The sequence below is a fragment of the Acanthopagrus latus genome, chromosome 7 (assembly GCF_904848185.1).
Source record: "Acanthopagrus latus isolate v.2019 chromosome 7, fAcaLat1.1, whole genome shotgun sequence".
Taxonomy (NCBI): Eukaryota; Metazoa; Chordata; class Actinopteri; order Spariformes; family Sparidae; genus Acanthopagrus; species Acanthopagrus latus.
Window position 1 is genome coordinate 23,787,311 of NC_051045.1, and position 20,639 is coordinate 23,807,949.

At 40.6% G+C, this 20,639-nt stretch overlaps 1 protein-coding gene across 1 annotated transcript in view; it reads left to right on the forward strand.

Moving 5' to 3' along the window:
* The window catches only part of prex1 (phosphatidylinositol-3,4,5-trisphosphate-dependent Rac exchange factor 1), an 81,883-nt gene that overhangs the window by 18,365 nt on the left and 42,879 nt on the right, over positions 1–20,639 (forward strand). Inside the window, exons 2-9 of the mRNA XM_037103949.1 lie at positions 673–738; positions 994–1,116; positions 7,093–7,197; positions 10,556–10,657; positions 11,576–11,737; positions 15,506–15,639; positions 15,975–16,090; positions 17,934–18,083. Coding sequence (XP_036959844.1) covers positions 673–738; positions 994–1,116; positions 7,093–7,197; positions 10,556–10,657; positions 11,576–11,737; positions 15,506–15,639; positions 15,975–16,090; positions 17,934–18,083 — 958 coding nt within the window. The remainder of the gene's footprint in view (positions 1–672; positions 739–993; positions 1,117–7,092; positions 7,198–10,555; positions 10,658–11,575; positions 11,738–15,505; positions 15,640–15,974; positions 16,091–17,933; positions 18,084–20,639) is intronic.

The window sequence follows — 20,639 nt, forward strand, 5'->3', positions numbered from 1 at the left end:
GAAACTGTTTGCAGATTCACTTCCCCTCTCTTCACCATTCTTCTTTTTTTTAAGTCATTTTGATTGGCAGGCATGTGCGTGCTCACACACACACAGACAAACACACACATAGACACAAGTGCACACACAGGCAAAGCTTAACTTGACATGAGCCTATTATGGTCGTCTTCGGTGAAGTGGTGTGTGTAGACGGTGCAACAATGAAGCAGCTATTTTTGCTGATGTCTTCCAGCTGAATGCTCAGGTGCATTATCTTCCACTACAGAATATCCATACAGTGAACCTCAAGTGTCACAAGATGTTGAGAAAAACATGCTGTATAGTGGGAAAGTTCTGTGGTACCAAAGGGATCTGAAACAACTGTGACACATCTGTGTCCAGCACCATGAAAGGCAATTTTCTATCATCAAGTATGTGAGCGTACATGTGACTGTCTATTACGCAAGGGCTAATGGTTTTACTCTCTTGGAGAATCCTTACATACTGTATATGCTTGTTTCCTCAAAGCAAAAAACACTGGATTACTCTTTTCACATTATCAGTAGATGGGACCTGGACCTACTTGTGTACACCACCAGATCACACTTTTTTCAAAAACCTTGTAATTTGTTGAATTTATTGTAAATACCCAATTTATTTATTTAATAAAACCTGCTTCTGTTTTCTTTTCAGGCATTTTTGCACAGAATCAGACAAACTGCAGATGACCAACAGTGTCTCTCACCTGAACATGTCAAGGTATGACTGGCTTTCCATTCCCTTACTGTAAAGACAACAGACAAACAGAATATACTGTCATCTTCAATGATTTTAGTGTCTTTTAATTATGATTGCTTAGATAAAATATGTATTCATGTATTTGCCTTCTTTCCCCACATCTCTGTCCATCTGTTGGGCACTTCCTTGCTCTTTTCTCTCTCTTCCTTCCACCCTGCCTCTTTATCTCTTCCTTCCTCTGAATCCCCTCCCTTTACATCATCACCCTGTTTATAGATTCTGTTTTCAAATATTGAGGACATCCTGGAGTTGCACAAAGAAGTGTTGTCTGCAGTGGAGGCCAGTCTGCAGCCCGAACCTCACCCTCAGCATGCACTGGGGCACGTGTTCCTGCAGTTTGTAAGTGCATGACACACACAGAAACACACATAAAACAGCAGAGAGTCACACGCATATACAAGCACATGGACACGCATGTGGGAGAAGATGTATTCGCAAATTCCTCCTCCATGCAACAGTACACACAAACTCTTTTCATGGGTGACCCGTAACCACAGATGCAGGGAAGGCGTGCGAAGCCTGCTGTGAAAATACCCCCTTTAATTCTCTTTTTCCTATGTGAAACATGTTCACACTCACAGACTACCTCAAGCCCCTTGCCTTTCCTCTTTTCCCAAAGAGACGTGCATCCTGTCAGGCAAAAAGAGGCTCTCTTCCCTCTCTTCATCAGTCTGTGCAAGTCACTGTCTCTGCCTTCTCCTTCTTTTTGCCCCTCAATCCCTCCATCCAAAGATTCCTCTCTGCTCTGCGACCCATCACCCCCTCCGCTCCCATCCCCTCTGTTTGAACTTGTTTGGCCCCAGGGAACAAACAAAGAAGGGTCTGTGTCCGGGAAGGAAGAGATGGTGTGTCACTCAGTGAGGGGACAATGCTTCTGCTGGTAGCACTCAATCTCCAGCTCCTTCTCTCTTGCTCTGTTTGTCTCTCTCTGATAAACTATCTTCAATTCACTTTCACTGAGGCACATAAAAACTCAGCTAGGTATTCCACCATCAGTTTGCGCCATCAGCCTATAGGTCAGGGTTGCAGGGCACCATCAGATTAGAATTTTCGACAGAAATGAAAAATCTCATTGGTGGATCAATCTCATAATAGAACCAAGATTCTGTGGATCTTTGGCTCTCCTAAGACTAGACTCAACCACTGACGTCATTTCTGCCTCCAGAGCAGGTTTGGCTCCTCAGAAATGTCTATATATCTAAAAATCTAATCTGCCAACCATTTAATGAACCACACCACCCTTCAATAATAATATATCCACTACCTTGTGGTACTGATTCAATTTGAATCACATCTGTGGATGGCTGTAGAATTGGCTCATCATAACCAATGTGTGAGGCTTTACGGTCATTCAGTCTGTCAGGCCAAGTGTCAGGGTGGAGAATTGATTAAAGGAGCCCAAGCTGTTTTTCTCCATCACTCTGTGGTCAGACTGGGAGATATAGAGGTCAGACTGGATGGGTAATAGGGAAGCTGCAGGTGCTTGGATTTCAAACCGAATCGATGGAAGGAAAAGCGTGGTCTCTCTATCATTTCAGTTTACTTCAAAGTCTGTCTGACAGGAAAGAAACCTTGGTGACTCAAATCATAATTTTAAGGCATGATTATGAGTCATAGTGATGGAGCTGAACTCAGTAAGTGGTTCAGCTAATAACAATCATGTGAAAAATATACAGGAAAACAGAGGCTGTATATATTGTATAAGATTTACAATTTAAACACCTTAATATAATGAACATAGTGAATGTTTAGGGTTGCAACTAAAGATGACTTTCATTATATTTCATTAATATTTTACTTGTTTGTTGGTTTTGACAGACATACCCATATTTTTTCAATGCACAATGATAAAATCAGATAAAGGCATAACATCCTTACATTTGAAAACTTTATGACTGATGAATCACTTAAAGTAAGAGGCAGGCTGTATTTTGCTTTTGTCACCACATGCCAAAAAAAAAGAAACACAAAATAAACAGATTCTAACTAGTATTGCCTGTGTAGCCAGAGTCTAATATAGCTTATTTCTCGATGCCCTAAATCTATGTTGTCCAAAAGAATTAAAGAAATTGCTTGACATTTACACAAGCATAGATAAGATTTGTTGTGGATTTACGGGAGGTAATGTGTGATGATTTCTTGGCAGGGAACAGTGACTTCCCTGAGTCTCCATTGGTTGTCTAGCTGCCTCACAGAGACAACAGGATTCTAGAAAGCGTCTGCACCCGCACATAACCCCTTGTAAATCTATCCATTAAAGAAAAAAGACATAACATGTCAGTATAAGGGCAATATATAACTTGTGACAGGCAGATTTTCTTACTCTCGGACAGAGTCCTGCTCCAGGTCTTTATGTTAAGCTACGGTAACAGGCTGCTAGCTGCAAGTACATATTTACTGTATAGACAAGAGGGCTCATCAGTTGTTCATCCAACTCCCTTCAAAAAGCATAAAAGTGCATTTCTCAGAATGTGCATTCCTTTAAGTTTTTGAAAAGGCAAGTTTTTGAAAATCCTTTTCAACATTATGTATGTTTAAACAACAAGCATTAAGTGGACACAATATCAAGACAGACATTTCTGTTGTGTGACATTACCATCATAGTGTGTTACAAATATTGTATTAATGTTTTTTAAACTGCTTGTAAATGCTGAAAGGGGACTGAAAGTAAAGTGTTACCCAGCGTATTCATTACAATTCCCTCTCCAGCCCACGACCTTTGTCTCCTTCAACACTGACAACCCTCAGCCATTCGGTTGGCCCCGTCTGGTGCCCTCCAGCCGTAGCCCTTGACCTCGACCAGAGGTCAACACCATGACTGGGATTTGATTAACCTCCTGCATTGTTTCGCAAGACTGTCTGCCACTCACAGTTAGGGAAGAAAAATGGGAAGATTCATTGCTATTCAAAGTCAGATGTTGCCAAGATGGCTTGGGAGGCTGCAGGGTGCACCAGTCTTTGACTTTGAGTTAAAATAACCACAGTTGTGGTTGAAACTCAGCATACAGATGCTCCTTCACGACTTGTAATGACTATGACATTTTTCAGTTTTATCCAAATAATATTAACTTGAGGCAAAATCTGGAATTGGTCAGTTTCCTACGACCAAACACACACACAGACATGTTTAAGCCTTCATTTCCACATCGCAGCATGCTTGAGATTATTCAGACTCTGCAAAGGTGAAAAAGTGACTCATGTAAGAGGAGAAATCAGAGACATCAATATTTGCTCTATTTCTGGGTGTGTATATGTGAGCACTGTGCAAGAAGCAACAGTCATGTCATTATGCACTTTCTGAACTACACCCATTATGCTTTGACTCTATGTGATTTCTCGCGTGTGTGATACTGACTACCCCCTCATCGAGCCTCCGGAATAACATTCCAATGACGAAGAATTCAAATGTTTATCAAAGGGACAACCCAAGTCTTTGAGCTATTTTGGAGTCAACTGATGTCTTTGAGTCTTCTGGAGTAGTCCTGATGTTTTAAACGGACTCTGCTTCATGTGCTGGCTATGGTCAGATATTTAAGCGTGCTTGAATTGACAGTGTAGTTGTTGTCACCTGAGAAAAGGAAATACCTTTGAGTGGGCTTTGGTTGTAAACATAGCAGCAGAAAGGCATGCTGTCTTTAGGCTCAGCTACTGAAGTGCCACCATATCCAGGAGAATGTAAGTGTAAACCGATATACTGTGGCTACATTTCCATGTCCCTAAACATCCCGTTAATATTCAGGCTGTTTGTGAGTTTGCCCATCAGGTTTTGTTTAGTGCTGTTTATAATATTGATTAGTACAGCTTAGTTCAGGTTTATGAAACGTAGACAAGTTTTTGGGGATACGTTTTTTAATTGTTTTTAAAAAGGCAACACTGCAAGAATATGCTACATATAACAAGTTATGAACATACAACATACAACATAGTTTGATGTTAGATGTTGCATTGTGCTGTGGACAAAACAGAAGCAGAATCAACTTTATTGTCAAAGTGCCTTGAATTTACTACCGCTAGAGCGCTTTGGCAAATGAGTAGTCTCATTGAAATAAAGGAGGAAGTCTGCATTTTATGCTAGGAATGTGCTACAAAATCAGATATTAAAGTACTTTGGAACAAATACCTTGATATTGATTTTGCAAAAAAAAATTGTTTGAAAATTCTGCAGTCAATTCATTGTGTAAACATTCTGTCTTTAAAATATTAACACAATGACAGTCAATCATCGGTAATGTTGATATATTGACTAAGTGGGTAAAGGCAAATATTAGAACAAGTAAAACAGTCCTTTAAGTTCAGAAGATTACATCACTTTACTGTAATACATTAAAACCAGGAAAAAAACAGCACTATGCCATATCACAATATCCATCCATCCATCCAGCCATTGTCTGTCACCACTTTATCCCCTTTATGGGGGTTTTTGCTGGAGCCAATCCCAGTCGTCTCTGGGCGAGGGCAGGGTACTCCCTGGACAAGCCGCCAGCTCATCGCAGGCCCTTCACTGATGGCAGAGGCTGCCATGCAAGGTGCCAACTGCACATCAGGAGCATTTTGGGGTTCAGTATCTTGCTCAAGTTACTTTGACATGCAGTTCAGCTCAGCCCAGAGCTGAGATTTGAACCAGCATCCTACCACTCACTAGCCGACCTGCTCTGCCTGCATAGCTACAGCCACCCCATCACAATATCATATTATCTGAAATCTGACAGCATAATAACTATCATGACAATGATTTGATATCAATATATTACAAGCCCAATATGAGAGGCAAAGCCCCATAACTCTGTAAATGAGTAGAGTAAAAAAGGAGAAGGGTTCAGAAACACGAACATTAAGAACATGTTAACATGATTAACCTTTACATGGACGTAGGAACAAATAGACCACTCTAGTAAATGCACATTTACAGGTCTTGACCCTGCTTTGCTCCCTTCTACTTCCCTGGGTAGTGCATTAACTCAGTTTGACAGTAACTGGGGTTACACGCCATATGCAGGCCCAGCTGTTGCTCCCAGTGGTGCTTTAGACTGGAATCCCCTGCCAAACGTGGCTCTGGGTGTGTTTTGGTTCCTGCCTACGTATGTGGTAAAAACTGCCCACCATTTACATTGTGCTGCTCACTTGTTTTAAACATCTACAAAAGATTTTCACCTCCCTCTGCTCAAGGGAACAGGACTGAGCAAAGACACGGGGTTCTATAAAAAGAGCTGTTAGCTTTGTTTGGCTGCCTCTGTCAGCACTGCTGGGTTACTGTGTAAAACAGACACATGTACACACACACATGCACTCAACAGTGACAAGTTAAGTTTGTGTGTGTGGGAGTAGAAACCACACACATTATTATCTTCCACATCTATGCCAATACAGGATGCATGGTCACATTTGTATTTTTAAAGGTGTTGCCATAGATGATTCTTTTTTGTACCTTGATAGCATCTTTGAATAAAATTCTTTAAAGATGCTATCAAGCTCTTTACCTTGATTGGTCTGAATGACTGTATATGGACTTTGTTTTAGTAGTGCTATGGCCAATCTGGTTTTCCATGCAAAGCCTTTGGCCAGCAGCATTTCACTTGAGGTTGACAGTGGTGTCCGAGCACCTGCAGTTTTAGATTTCACTTACTTAGGTTGTTTCAAATGACAGTTTCAGTTTCTAAACCTCAAGCTCAGGCCCCGTCATGCACATGGTTTCACATCCCAATTACTGTTGCATAGTTAAGAATACACAATAGCCTTCAATAAGCTCCAGGGTGTACATTCAACTACAGCTGTGATACTGTGTGTACATTGTCGCCTACAGTATGAATAATGTATTTCAAGCTACGGTAGATTAACTTCCCCAGGTGTCATATTACATATTGTAAAGAAACTAAACGGCAGCTTGAATAAAGCTCCTCTATTAATGCAATGGTTTCGTCTTTGTACAGAGTGTGGTGCTATCACCAAGGAGAAAGAGGAAGTGTTGTATGCTGGCATTCTATTTCTTTCCAGTATGATGTAGATTACTTTGAAAACGAGAAGTATGTCAAATGATGTTCATAAAAGCAAGTACAGAACAATTCATAAAGCTCTGACAGTCAGTATTCTTTCATTGTTACGTGTATGTGTGTGTGTGTATATGTGTATATATATATATATCATTATGTATCATATATGTATATGTATGTGTGTGTGTGTGTGTGTTCTCTGAACTGTCAGTCAGCCCCCTGTCAGTTGTCACAGTAGATTTCTCAGGGTTGCCAACTACCCAGTAAAATAGTATATCAAGTCCCTGGTCTGCAAACCTGACCTGTGTTTCTCTCTACTTTTTTACAGAGGGAGAGTTTCTCAGTGTATGGCGAGTACTGCAGTAACCATGAGAAGGCTTTGCGACTCCTCATGGAGCTGAACAAGATCCCCAACATCAGGACCTTCCTGCTGGTGAGTCACCACAGATCCTCTCCTCTGTCTAGCTTATCTTGCCTTTTCTTCATATTACTTCACCCCTGCACGTCACCAAATCTGTCTCTCTCCTGCATTTTTAGGAGCATCTTTCCTATTTTCACTATGACTCTTGACTTTCTCCTCTTAATAATTTTGAATGGAATCTCATTATTTTATGTCACATTAGTCTCATCCTTTCCTTCAGCTGTGGCCAGACTTCTGCTTGTCCACTTAATGCTCTCACCTTATTTTCTTTGCTACCGTCTTCCTTTACCCTACATTTCTTTCCTCCCATGAGTCTCCTCTCGTTTATTTCGTTTTCTGCCATTTATTCGTACTTCTCCTTTTTCCTTCCATAATACCACCTCTATTTCCAGGTTAACACTTGAATAAAGGGCAGAAAACATAACAAGGTCAGTGGGTTCTTCCTGCCTGGACAGGATGCAACTATCATCAAGGTCACTTTTGTGCTGCTCTTGTAGTGTTTCCGCTGCCAGCTGTTTCTGTGTTTTGACACCCAAACCTTTGGGCCCTGGACAATGAACTTAGAATGGCGACGAGGCCTTTGAGCAGGGGCCCGACCAATGAAATCATCTGCAGATTCAGGGCCCGCCAGCTGTGGAGTGTTGGCAGCCTTTATGGGCTTGGCCGAGAGATCTGAGGCCCTGCGTTTGTCGCTGCCTGATGGTTTGCTTCCATGGCATTATTCTGACCCACAGGACTGGAAACAGTGGGATCAGAGTGTTGCTGTGTGCTTTGGCTTTCTGCTTCCTCTGGTCCAGTCATGCAGTGGTTAATTGGTTAGGTCTTGTTCGACAGTGATGCTTCCAAAATAAAATCACCACACAACATCTGCTTATGTGTTAAAGCAATTGTCAGACCTGCTCAGTTTAATCTCAAATATTGGACTGGCTCTCAAGCTTTGTGTAGCAACCATGAACAAAATAAACACGGATGATTCACTTGAATTTAGAAACAGACACAAAGCATTTTGTATTCAAGTTAAGTTTGACATAGCACAAGAAAAAGTCGGATTCTTTAGTAGACTAGCAGAGGATGTCGCTTTTTAATTAGAAGTGGTGACTGTTGGGATCATTGTTACAGTAATTAACAGCAGTGTAATATGTATTGCCATTGGCTTCTTTTCAGCAGGGTTTAATTTCAGTGGATTTCTTTCTGGATGAAACTATTTTTATGCTAATTGAATCACACAATGAAGAAGGCTTCTGAAATTCTATGTAAAAATGAAGTGTTAATTGCACTGGAAGAGAGGAGAGAAGTGAAGTGAAAGCAAAAAGAGGTCAGAGTGAAGAGCAGAGGGAGTTCTGGCTTTAGGCTGGCAGATTACAAATAAGCAGAAGAGGAAACGATGAGAGGAAAGAAGAAAAGGAAGTCAGGGAAGAAATGAGTGTGTGCGGGAGAGCAATGCATTAGTCTTTAATACATCAGGAATCCGTGGAATCCCAAAGTTATGCAGTCAAGATCAGTTGCATTTTTGTTTCTAATTTTTCCATCCAAAAACTGCATGACCCCCCACCATCCTCTCCAACTCTGTGTCGAGTTGAAAGGAATTGCCATATGATTGTAATGCCCTAAACTGATCTCCTGCCTTCTTTCCCACTGGAGGAACACTCAAGTGGTTTATCTGCATGGCTGCTTTTGATCTTTCATCCCGTCCCATGAGCTCATGGCATACTGACAGGCTGCGCTCTAGCGAAATACAAGGCGTAGAGAAACCATAACTGTAACTGTAAGCCCCCCCACCATCCTTCTGAAGAAAACTTCTCCTTTCAACTGGTTCTGGGGGGCAGTTTCTTAAAGCCTAAATCTTCTGGGGAATGAGAGGGCACTTTAGAGGGTTCTCATTGATCCCTCTGTTGAAAAGCATGGATATTTTAGAAGGTTTTCTATTGGCACGGTAGAAGAAATATAGTATAGTTAAAGACTTATGAGAGCCAGCTTAAAAATGACGCTCAAGTCCTTTTTTGTTTTAATCTCCAGGCTGTTTCTTTGATGTAACAGAAGCAGAAAGAGAATAATCTTTTGGTGTACATAGCAAGTGCTTGCAAATGTGCTGCATGTATTCATTTACATTGAAATACTTCAATAAAAATGTGATTCACAAACAAGTCCTGAACATTGTGTACGTAAGATTAGGCTCGTATCGATCTCTCCACTCTTCTGCCAGAAATGGAACACCATAAACTATAGTTACAGGATGTGGTCTTCAGCTGTAAAACCTTTTCACCAGCTGCAACTCTCGTGGTTTGGATTTACCAAAACCAAGGATGTGCACAGAGATCATAGAGGTCAACTTAAAATGTAATTAAGTTAATTGATAAATTAATGGTGAAAAGATATAGTCATAGTTCTGTATCTTGTTTTATGATGGCAGATTGATAGAAAAAAAGTAGAAATAGGCTAACAAATACATAATCAGGCATTTCTGGAACAAAATGTGCCTATGTGACAATTTCTGTTGAAAGTCACATTATTCTTATTTTAGATACACAAATGCTAGTTCACTTGTAGTAATATATTTGCTCAATGATTTCACACGCATTGTTTTAGTTTGAATAATATCTCAATCTGCATACATGTTTAATAACTTGTTTAGAGAAGCAGTAGACAGGTGGACATATACTACACTGAAGGCTCCCAGGTAAACGGAGATAGCTTATTCTAGTGCACCTGGACCTGTTTCAAATCTGCTGCTGGTGCAACAGACTGTGACTGAATGGAAATGACAACAATAGTCAATTCAATTCTGTGTGTTGCTGAAAAGACATAAGAGGCATAAGACAGAAATTTTAACAGCTGCAAATGTTTGTTCAGGCAGGTGCCGTCTGAGAAGATTAATGTTTCAAAAAGTTTTATTCACTTGGAAAAGTTTGATCGACTCTGTAATGTAAACAAGATGGACAAGACAGATTAGAGAAATATTGGGAAAGAAACACATACAAAAAACCCCTAAATAAATTGTTTGTTTTTTGTAACTTATTCCACTGGTAACTCATCTTAGTGTCACGGAGATTTACTAACCATGGAAACTTCTCTGTTAACAGGAAGTGAAGAAAAAGAAGTGGTTAGCACTTTGTATAGACAAAGCTGGGTCCACCAGCACATTTTCTCATCTCACGTTTTGTGTGTCGTGTGCAATTAATGATGAAACATTCAGCCCTTATTTGGGGGTATCCATGTTTATTCACTCAAACTGTAACTGTAAATCTTTTGCTTCTCAGGCAAAATCTCTTTCTTTCTTTTGTGGCGGTGCACATAATCCTTTTATTAAATATCTCATGTGTCTTAGTGTACATTGGTGTGTAATATTGTTTGGTTTGCATCACTTCTTCAGCACTGTATGCTACTTGGAGGGAAGAAAAGCACAGACATTCCCCTGGAGGGCTACCTTCTCACCCCCATTCAGAGGATCTGCAAGTACCCTCTGCTGTTGAAGGTAATTTACAACTTCTGTACTGATGTCATGATGCTATGATCAAATGATAACAACAGCTTGGTTTGGCTCATCCACAACCTGCTCAGACTATCTGCAAACGTTATCAACAATGATTGCTAGCTACAATCGGACACTACAAAATGCATGTATCTATGTTGATCAATACCAGTGACTCATTTTATGTGACTGGGCCAAGCGTTTCTGAGCAAACTCTATACCTGCTGGCATTTTAAGGCACCCAATCTTCCCCACCTACTAGTGTTTCCAATTGTGGGGGTGGAAGGTTTTGGACTCATGTAGAAACGATGTTGTTACCAAAGGTCACAAGATACTTAAAGGGATATTCTGGCGTAAGTTTAATCCATGGTCTAACAGACCATGACACAGAGTAAGACCCCCCTCGAGAGATCAAGTTTGCCGACCGCTAGCTTATGTAGTTTTAGCAACCTCGACTCGTCAGGGCTTCCCCACAATGAGCACGCTGCTGCAGGAGAGTGGTGAGATGTGTTCACATTTCAGTAGAAATCCGGCAAAGCTAATAGATGATTGATGCCTTGGGCTATGTGCTGGGACCCTATCTGTACTGTTGCTGAAGTTTGGTGCTGTTCTGAGCAGTATTTGTGGCTATGAGTGGCTTTTTGCAGTGTATTGTCATCTTGCGGTCTTTTCTAAGGTTGCTAAATCTACATAAGCTAGCGGTTGGCAAACTTGATCTCTTGAGGGGGGTCGTAATCAGGTCACGATGTGTTAGACCATGGATTAAACTTATGCCTGAATATCCCTTTAATTCCCCTTTAAGACTAATGCATTCTAATTCATAATGATAATTCATACTAATGCATTTCTGAATTTGCCTGCTTTTGAAATTTTACAGTTTATGTTTTAAAACTCAGTCCACCTCTCCCTTCCCTGACCTAGGAACTGCTGAAACGGACCCCTAAGAAGCATTCTGATTATCCAGCAGTGGAAGAGGCTCTGCAGGCCATGAAGGCTGTCTGCTCCAACATCAATGAGACCAAGCGGCAGATGGAAAAACTGGAGGCTCTGGAGCAGCTGCAGTCCCACATCGAGGGCTGGGAGGTGAGAGCAAGAAATACAGATCGAGGGGGAATGAGACAAGTTTCGAAAGAAGACAGTCTAAATGGAACACAGTTATGATTCATACAGGATTTCTGCAAAAGAAAAAACTGAAAGTACTGTAATGTAACCACGACAAAAACAGCCTGACTTATTTTAAAAAAATACCGTAACCATCATGGTCACCATCAATCTTAACAGTTCTGAGCACAGGGGCCATGAACGGGGCTTGGGAGCCAAGCAAAGGGTCCACTGCATTTTTCACGCCTCCCTCGCTCACCACAACAGAGGCCTTGTCTTAGGAGGCACCAATGGGACAATCCACCCACACAGGGTGCCAATAGGGATGCCAGTGGGCATACTGCCCAATCAGAAGAGACCTAGCAAGCAGAGCGCTTCTCTCACATGCATTGAGAGGGTTATACGAGGGGACATTTAAAGGGGGGAAAGGAAGAACATTGAAGGATGGAACCAGAGAGCGGGCCCCACTGGGACATCCCACTATCTGCATGCCAAAATAGACCCATTTTCTCCCCTTTCCATCAGAAAAATGTCACCATATGACCTGAATGATTGTCCACCACCATAACAGAAAATAAGAAATGAAAATTGGGCTTGGCTATGATGACATTAAATAACCACACGGTATGTTCTGGTCCCTCTTGTTTTAAATAATCAGTGTATGTGTATGTATGTGTTTGTGTGTTTGTTTGTTTTTCTTTTGATGGTCTGTGTATTTGCCACCAGGATGTCCCCCTTCCTTTGTTTTATGGCACAATTTTACTGCAAAACCACATGTAAGTGGAGCAGTAGATTAAAAAAAAATGTTTAAATGACTCTGATCATTGATCACAATTGTTTTTCAAGGAAAACTAGAAAAAACTGCTGTGTTCCGGTTTCTTAAATTTGAATTTAAAAACTCAGTTTTTAATGTTGATTTAAACAAAGCAAAGAATTTGACGACTTCATCTTAGAAAATGTGATTAGCATTTTTAATTTCTGATATTTTATAAATTAACTGATTGTTTGAATAGTTGGAAATTGTATTGAATAATGGAAATAACTGTTTAGATTAAAGTAGCATCACCAAGAGTTACTTTAGATTGGGAATATAGTTAATAATGGGCTGATAAACACAAATGTTTGTTGAACTCAAGTGAAAGTAGTCATTAACCAGCCATTAGGGTAACATCCAAAGTGCAACTTTTTCTCCTTTTGGATGTATATCTGATTCATTAATGGATAAACCTCTAACAGACCATCAGTTTTGCTCTTCAAGACGGGCAATTTCTCTGTCACTTCCTTAGAACAACGCTCAGACAGGCAGTTCCCCCCGACCCTGCCCCCTCAGCCTTTTCAGCATTAGTCTTGCTCTTCTTGCCTCTCTCCAGCCACTCTTCAGGCTAATCACCTCTAGCCCTAATGGAAGAGGACGCCAGTAGTGCCGATTCAGGCCCAGACACATTACCGCTGCTCAGATAGACTGCGTGCACACACACACACACACACACACACACACACACACACACACACACACACACACACACACACACACACACTGCCCCATGTATTCCTACACTTGCATGTTTACACATACATTATAAATGCAGAAAAGTGTACACATGCATGCAAACGCACACAGTAAGATATACATGCATGTGCACACATACACAGGTAAAAGCATGCCTACTGAATTCTTGCACACTCCTACCCCCACCTCAGCTCAGTGCAGTTAACATGAAGTTGAATCGATTGTCTGAAACACGATCCCCTTCACAGACCCTGTTGGTATGCACCTTAAGAAAAGCTCCGAGAATAATTTTTCTCTTTATAAACTCTGCAGCGATGCACATCCATCATAAATACAGACTCATGGGAATCAATTATGGACGCTTAACAGTGAGTGTGGCCAGTGGGGGTTTCCATCGGCCTGGTGGACCCATGTCAGAAACATCAAAGACAACAATGAAGCCCAAATCTGACGTGTACGTGTGTATGCCTGTGGGGATTTGGTGGGGGTTGATGGGTACTCTGCAAGCCAAAGGCGGAAGGTTGTCCCCAGTCCACACATGGGTGTATTTAGTTCCAGATGATTTGGAGTGGAATGATCCGTTTAACAAAGAGTAATGAAATGTGTTTTAACTTAGTTACCTTATTTTGTTTTAGCTGCCCTGTTTTGACAGCTTCGGTGGGCAGAATGTTAACCTGCTCCTGTTCATGGACTTTTGAAAGTTATCCATGTCATATTAAATCCGTAATATTTCCGTTGTTGTTTGAATAATGATAAATATAGTTTCATATGTCATTCCTAACTTGGGCAGAGACAGCATAGTTGCTCAGGCATGTATCTGACCCATGAAAGCAGTTTCAGTTCCATGTTTAAAGGAAATGCGAAAAACACTGAATTTGTAAAACTAATGTATAAATAGCTTAAGGAATTGGTTGTGCAGTTTAGAGCCACTTTCAAGGTAGTCACCATGCACCATGCTTTTTGCTTTTTGACAGTTCCAGATTGACGTTAACAGCCTCATTAACAAAAACTGGAAGTTTCATAAACTACTTCAAAATATTCAGTTTCTAAATTCCAGCTTTAAATGAGAAATAGCTCAGTACTAATAGACCACTTAATCTCAATGCTCAAAGCATTGAATATGTTTCAGCTCACGGACTGGGTTTGTGAAACAAAACAAAACAAAACAAAAAAAACCCTAGAGTGTGTGGTTTGTGACATTGGCCTTTGCACTGCTACAGAAAGAAAAAAGGTTGTTTCTCAACGTGTCGTGAGGTTTCATAGCTGACCAGAAACTACATGTAAGAAAGACTCAATCATATCCTGTGAAGGTGGTGGGCTACAGAGTAACATAATACATCTTCCTGAATAAGTAAAGTGTAGTTGAGTTGGCTTTTATAATACAGCGTTTAAATCCTCCTTTTGGCATGACTGACGTACAAAGCATTTGATCAGATTTCATTGCAGGGATTAGAATAAGGCTTGAGCACTTCCACCTACAGTCATGTGAGTCATGCATTCCGTTCCTCTGTCCATCTGCAGCTGTATTTTTACGTGTATGGATGAGGCATTTGTATTGTAGCTTATGTGGACATTTGTTTACATCCTGTCAGAATACAAATGCTTTGTTTGTGGTCCCACAGGAAATTTTAGGTAAGAGGTAACAGTTTTGCAGGGCTGCCTAGCCGTTTCTTTTGTTTATGGACTCCAATTAACCAACACATTATCAACGCTAAAAACTCCAGCTTGATACTACCCTGCAGAAATGTTGGAAAGCTTAGCTACTGTGTCAGCCAGAAAGGCCAAGTTTTGGTTACGCTGTAAGTGATTGTGTCTAACCGTCCTGGCAGTGAACAGTGTGCTGTTTCACTGGGGATGGATGGAAGGCAGCTGTGTTTACTCCTTCCTATCATTGATGATGGAATGAAAACAATTTTTTCACAATGTTGAATTTGAAAGTTGAATTTCATATTGTTTTACTGAGGTTGTGAACTCTTCAAGTTTTTATACAGCAGTGTGTTCTTTGCAGCTCCCCAATTTAGACTGAGAGTTTCCACGCTCTGCTCCAATAAAGTAAACTGTGGTTGCAGCCCTTGAGCATGAAGGCGCTGGATGAATGACCCAGTATATCTGTAAATTATTGATGAAGATCTTAAGCTGTGTAACTCTTAATGTTGTTACAGTAATGATGATTATTATAATAATGATAATGTTTGAGTAGCCAATGAACGCTTTTCTTGTTCTTTGATTTTTTTTTTCAGGGAACCAACCTGACAGATATTTGCACAGAGTTGCTCCTTCATGGAAATCTCCTTAAAATTTCAGCCGGCAACATCCAGGAACGTGTCTTCTTCTTGTTCGACAACCTTTTGGTTTACTGTAAAAGGAAATCCAGGTGAGAAAGGCAACTTCCAGACGATTAAGCACCAGCTACCACAAGTCTAAGGGGAACAAGAGAAAAAGAAAGCATCATTCAAATATTTTTATTGACTGATAACTTGAAAGAAGCTAGCCATGGAAAATTGTCGCAAATTTCCACATTCCTGCTCGTGCAGATGGGTTTTAAGTATGCAATGAAAAACAAAAACAACTACATGTGTGCGCTGCTCCATAGGCGTGTCTTTATGAATGTGTGTGTGTTGCAGACACAGGTTCTTTTCTTGCTGTGGCACTGGCTTCAACGGATGTTTTCCCGACCGAGTGTAACCGCAGTGTCGTTCTATTTCCTAGGGTTTCTGGAAAGAAGTCCACCAAGAGGACCAAGTCTATCAACGGGCCCCTCTATGTGTTCAGAGGCCGAATCAACACTGAGGTGATGGAGGTGGAAAATGTGGAAGATGGAACAGGTTTGTGTTTGCCCAGCAGTGTTACCTTTGGAGACTGTCTATATATTCATTCATGCAACTCCCTCAGGGCATTTGTGTAATCTCTGCTTATTCCTGATGAACTTGCTATGTTAACAAAACTCTTATTTAGTTCACTTTGATGTCCCAGGAAACATAGAAAATTAAATTTATCAATAACAATAATTCATGCACTTTGCCTCAGTGCTCATTTTTAATTTTATATCTTAGTTCATGAAACCGTGCCTCGTAGAAACTGTTGGTTGGATCTGAATCAGGTACTTGTTGACAGTTTGGGTGGAGCATCATACTTGCACCTACTTTCAAACAGGATGTTGCTCGCAAACCTCATGTACCAGCTATTGATGTCAGCTATTCAGTAATCGGTAAAGGTGTTGATACAAATCTGAGGTGCAAAAGCAAGCCTGAGCTAGGTGATAAACTTGACAAGATGTCTTATTGAGCCTAAGAGAAACTCAGCTGCAGGCTCGTCGTGATACGGCTGTCACTCAGTTCAGTTGCTTTTGTGGTTTGTTGCGAGGCACCGCGCTGGGCTTGGTGCACGTTGTTGGCCGGTGTAGAAACACTTCGTCTTCCTCTCTCACACGTTTCCTCTTTTTTTTTCTCCTCTGTGCTGGCAGAATATTTTGCAAGCTCACATGACCTTTTTTTCTGCATGTTGACTGCTGGCTGTCACATTTAGGCTGCTGAAGGGGAAACCACAAAGAAAAACATGCCTTATACACATTTTCAGGGTGGCACACGGAAAATACAAACGTATATAAATTCCTAGAACACAGATTAACTGATAACTAAGTGTCATAAAGATGGCTTGGGAGAGTGGTGGGGTTTTCTGCTTATAGACTGGATGGAAACAAGTACCTATTGCAAAAATAATGTGATAATCCAGATTTCATAAACTGTACACAATCTTCTGCAATGTAAAGACGTGCGATTAAAGAGGCTTAACCACTTCTGAAAGGAATGGAAATCCTTTAAAAAAACAAAAATGCCCTAGCTCTTACTGACTAATACAACTCCATGTCTTGATAAATGCCCCACCAGATCTCAGCATGTACTTAATAAGTTAGATTTTACTTGTATCCATCCCAGCAGCTCAAAAGAGGCTTGACACAGTCGTATGCGTATCCCTGCTCTCCCAGATCAGCAGGAGCTGCTCCCTGTGGGGCCCAAAGTATCAGATCTATTTATATGACCTTTGAGTGTGAGACTAATGCACCCCATTACCAGTGGCCATTCATTATTCAGAAGCTGCTCACCTGCAGCTAAATGGATGATAAAATTAGAAATGAGTACGAGCAGAGAATGTGTTGAGTCAGTGGAAAGATGGTCTCTTACTCATGATGTTCTCATGGTTCATCATGTTTATCTTTTTTAATTGGCTTGTAAATCATAGCTCAAGTAGTAAATCCTCTTTAGAGGTATAATGATGTTAACTTATGCAACGTCTTTGTAATTTGATTACACTCATTACTTCCTTTACATATCACTGAGGTCAGTGTTAACATGGTGTGTTGTGTCTGTGTTTTTCTTTCTCTGAATGAAAAAGCCTACAGGGAACTTGGAACAAACAGAGAAAGAAAAACAAGCGTGGCTAAAAAAGTGATCCAGAAAGACAGTTTTCTGTAGTTGATTTTTTTTTTGATTGGACGATTTGTTTACATTCTTAAACCCTAAAGTAGGCCAGTGTAGGCCAGACATATTCAATTATTGGCTAAATATTCAATTATTGGCTAAACCTCTTCTATAACAAACTCTGTAATTTTATTCATGATGAACCCTCTCCCATATTAGAAATTAATTGTTTTTTTTCTCCCACCCGCAGCGGACTATCACAGCAACAACTACACAGTGACTAACGGCTGGAAGATACACAACACGGCTAAAAACAAGTGGTTTGTCTGCATGGCCAAAAATACAGAGGACAAGCAGAAGTGGCTGGACGCCATCTTAAGAGAACGGGAGCAGAGAGAGAGTGAGTAACACTTTTTGATGGCAAATTTAATGGCACTTCAAGTTTATGGGACAGCACAAAACCAGCAGTGTTTTATACCAGAGTTCCCCTCATGGAAAATGCAGTTGTTTTTGCAGTCTTGCCTTTAAAAAGACAGAGCACCATTAACCATGATTTGCAAGGGAACCTACGGGTGTGAATAGTTATTTATTCATATAAGAATTAGAGTATCGTAGAATTGCAAAAGAAACGAAAAAAGAATAGAATAGAAAGTCAGTCAGTACACAAGCACAAAACAATGCAGTTCAACAACACCACAAACTATGTCCTACTGAACAATCATCAACATGAATCTCTAAAACAGTTTAAATATTGACGATGAATCTTGATGAAGGGAGGAATTTGTAGGACTGTTGCATAAAAATGTATTAGTTTTAGCTAGCTGTACCTCATAAATTGGCAACTGGGTGTAATAGAAGTGCCTTCAGCTTCTAATCACCCTCTGCTTTCTACTCTGGCTTTCTTGATCTGGAAGATCATCATTCTTTATATACATTTACTTATTATTTACGTTTAAATCAGTTTTTCATTCCTGATTTGTAGATTTAGTCATGCAGGCTTTTTCTGCTGTTGCACCCATTGTATGTTGCCCTACATGTCATTGTCACCTTAGATTCACACACTATTAAGGCCCCCTCAGCTGGTGCAGAGTAATGACTTTGGATGTGCTTGTGACCTGGATACAGTGTTTGTGTCCTATGGTTATGTCCCACCTTGAACAAGCTGTCTGCTTTTGTTTTGTAAATAGAGGCTTAGGTGACATGACGTTTGAAGTTGACCTGTGCACCATGCAGAGGCTGCTACAGCAACCTCTTCTTCTCATTCAGACAATCAATGCAGCAGATTCACCATCAACAGATGTGCTAAAAACAGCATCTTGATCAACCGCTTGCAATAGAAAAGCAGTCACTTGTTAAGCAGAGTGAAGCTCAGTTACGTCACACACATCTCTTATTCATCTGGTTCTATTTTTACCACAATAGAGAAAAACGACTTAAAGTGTGAGAAAGAAAAGAGAGTTGTATTAATTTCAGCATTTTTTGCAGCAATATAACAAACTTAAGATCTGGTACTAGCTTAGAAATAATATGTTGAAAATTAAAAACTTATTTACTCTCACCCAAAGAAATCCACTAAAAGATGCACTTCATTCACTGATCTTAAATAAGCCTTACACATCCCCATCCCACTGATTTGAGATTAGTAATGTAAACTGATATTCTTGTTGCTCCTTAACTTGTTTTCCCTTCATCGTGCAACTTCCCTCTTTTGCCATTAAAAGTGTTCCCACCTGTTCAGTCCTGGCCATCTGTCTTTGTTATGTTGTGTGCATTAGACAGTATGAAAGGCTTTAACCAGATTTTGGGCGGTACGCAACAGGTCACCTGATAGCATTGATGGCTCAAAATCAAAATTGGATCCAAAAAGCTTTTTGAACATGAATTGAATGAAAACATCTGGATGTTAGCCAAACACAACTGTCAATACAAACATTTGCATTTTTGTAAATAAGCCAGTCTAGTTTTACAGTAAATAAGCATCCACAGCAGAGTTTGACGTCAGCAGCATCTGATCCTGTGATGAAAGAGGTTCAGAGTACAAACAAGTACGAAGGAGTGTGATGCAGCTCTTGGTGTTACGTTTCAACCCGGCGGAAATCGACCTGAGGCTAACAGATGCCAGATCAGTCACAGTGCCCAATTTCCCCACACTCTCCCTTTCTATCACCCACTCTACAGTATTTTCAGCTCTCAGGGTGCTTACCTTTCTCTCAACCTCTTTACTACAGTCTAGACAGCTACATGATAAAGTTTAACTGCAATAAATCCTCACAAAGATTTTTTTCCCCCCTTTTATCCCTTCATGCATCAATGCTTTTCCAGACACGCCCTGTTCAATGTGACATTTTCCATGTATTGCTGCAGCCAATCCATGTGTTACCCCTGAACCCACTCTGAAGACTTTCCTTGTTCAGCAGCTTGCAGCTGGAGTTGTTTTGTCTTATCACTGTTTTCATGGAAGTTTAAGGAAAATGCGTGGGACAGATAATGCGATAGGGTATTAGCTCAGGAGGAAGACAAGGAGCAGCACAAGACGAACTCTGACAGCTGGACCAGAAGCTGAGGGGGGCCTCTGCTCCTCACAGCCCCCGTCTGTTGTTCAATGACACTCATTGTTTAAGTCGACTCCAGCTGCTGTCAAATGTAATATAACCCCACCTCCATCACGGGCTGCCACTGCAGAACCCCAAAGACTCAATGGGAAAACTGGATTCAAGAGTTACGCATGAAACCTCAGACATTGTTTGTCTCATCCCTTTCACTCCTTTTTAGTGGGCAGACTTCCACCCAGACATTTAACTTTCTACCTTGCTTCATGTTGCAAAATGCAGCATAAAAGATATATGTTTTCAACTGTTCTGCACTCTCCACTGGACAGTTTTTGCAGTTGAGGAAAGGTTTGTGGTAATAAAAAAGAAGAATAAAACAAACTAAAAAACAGTTGTCAACATAATCA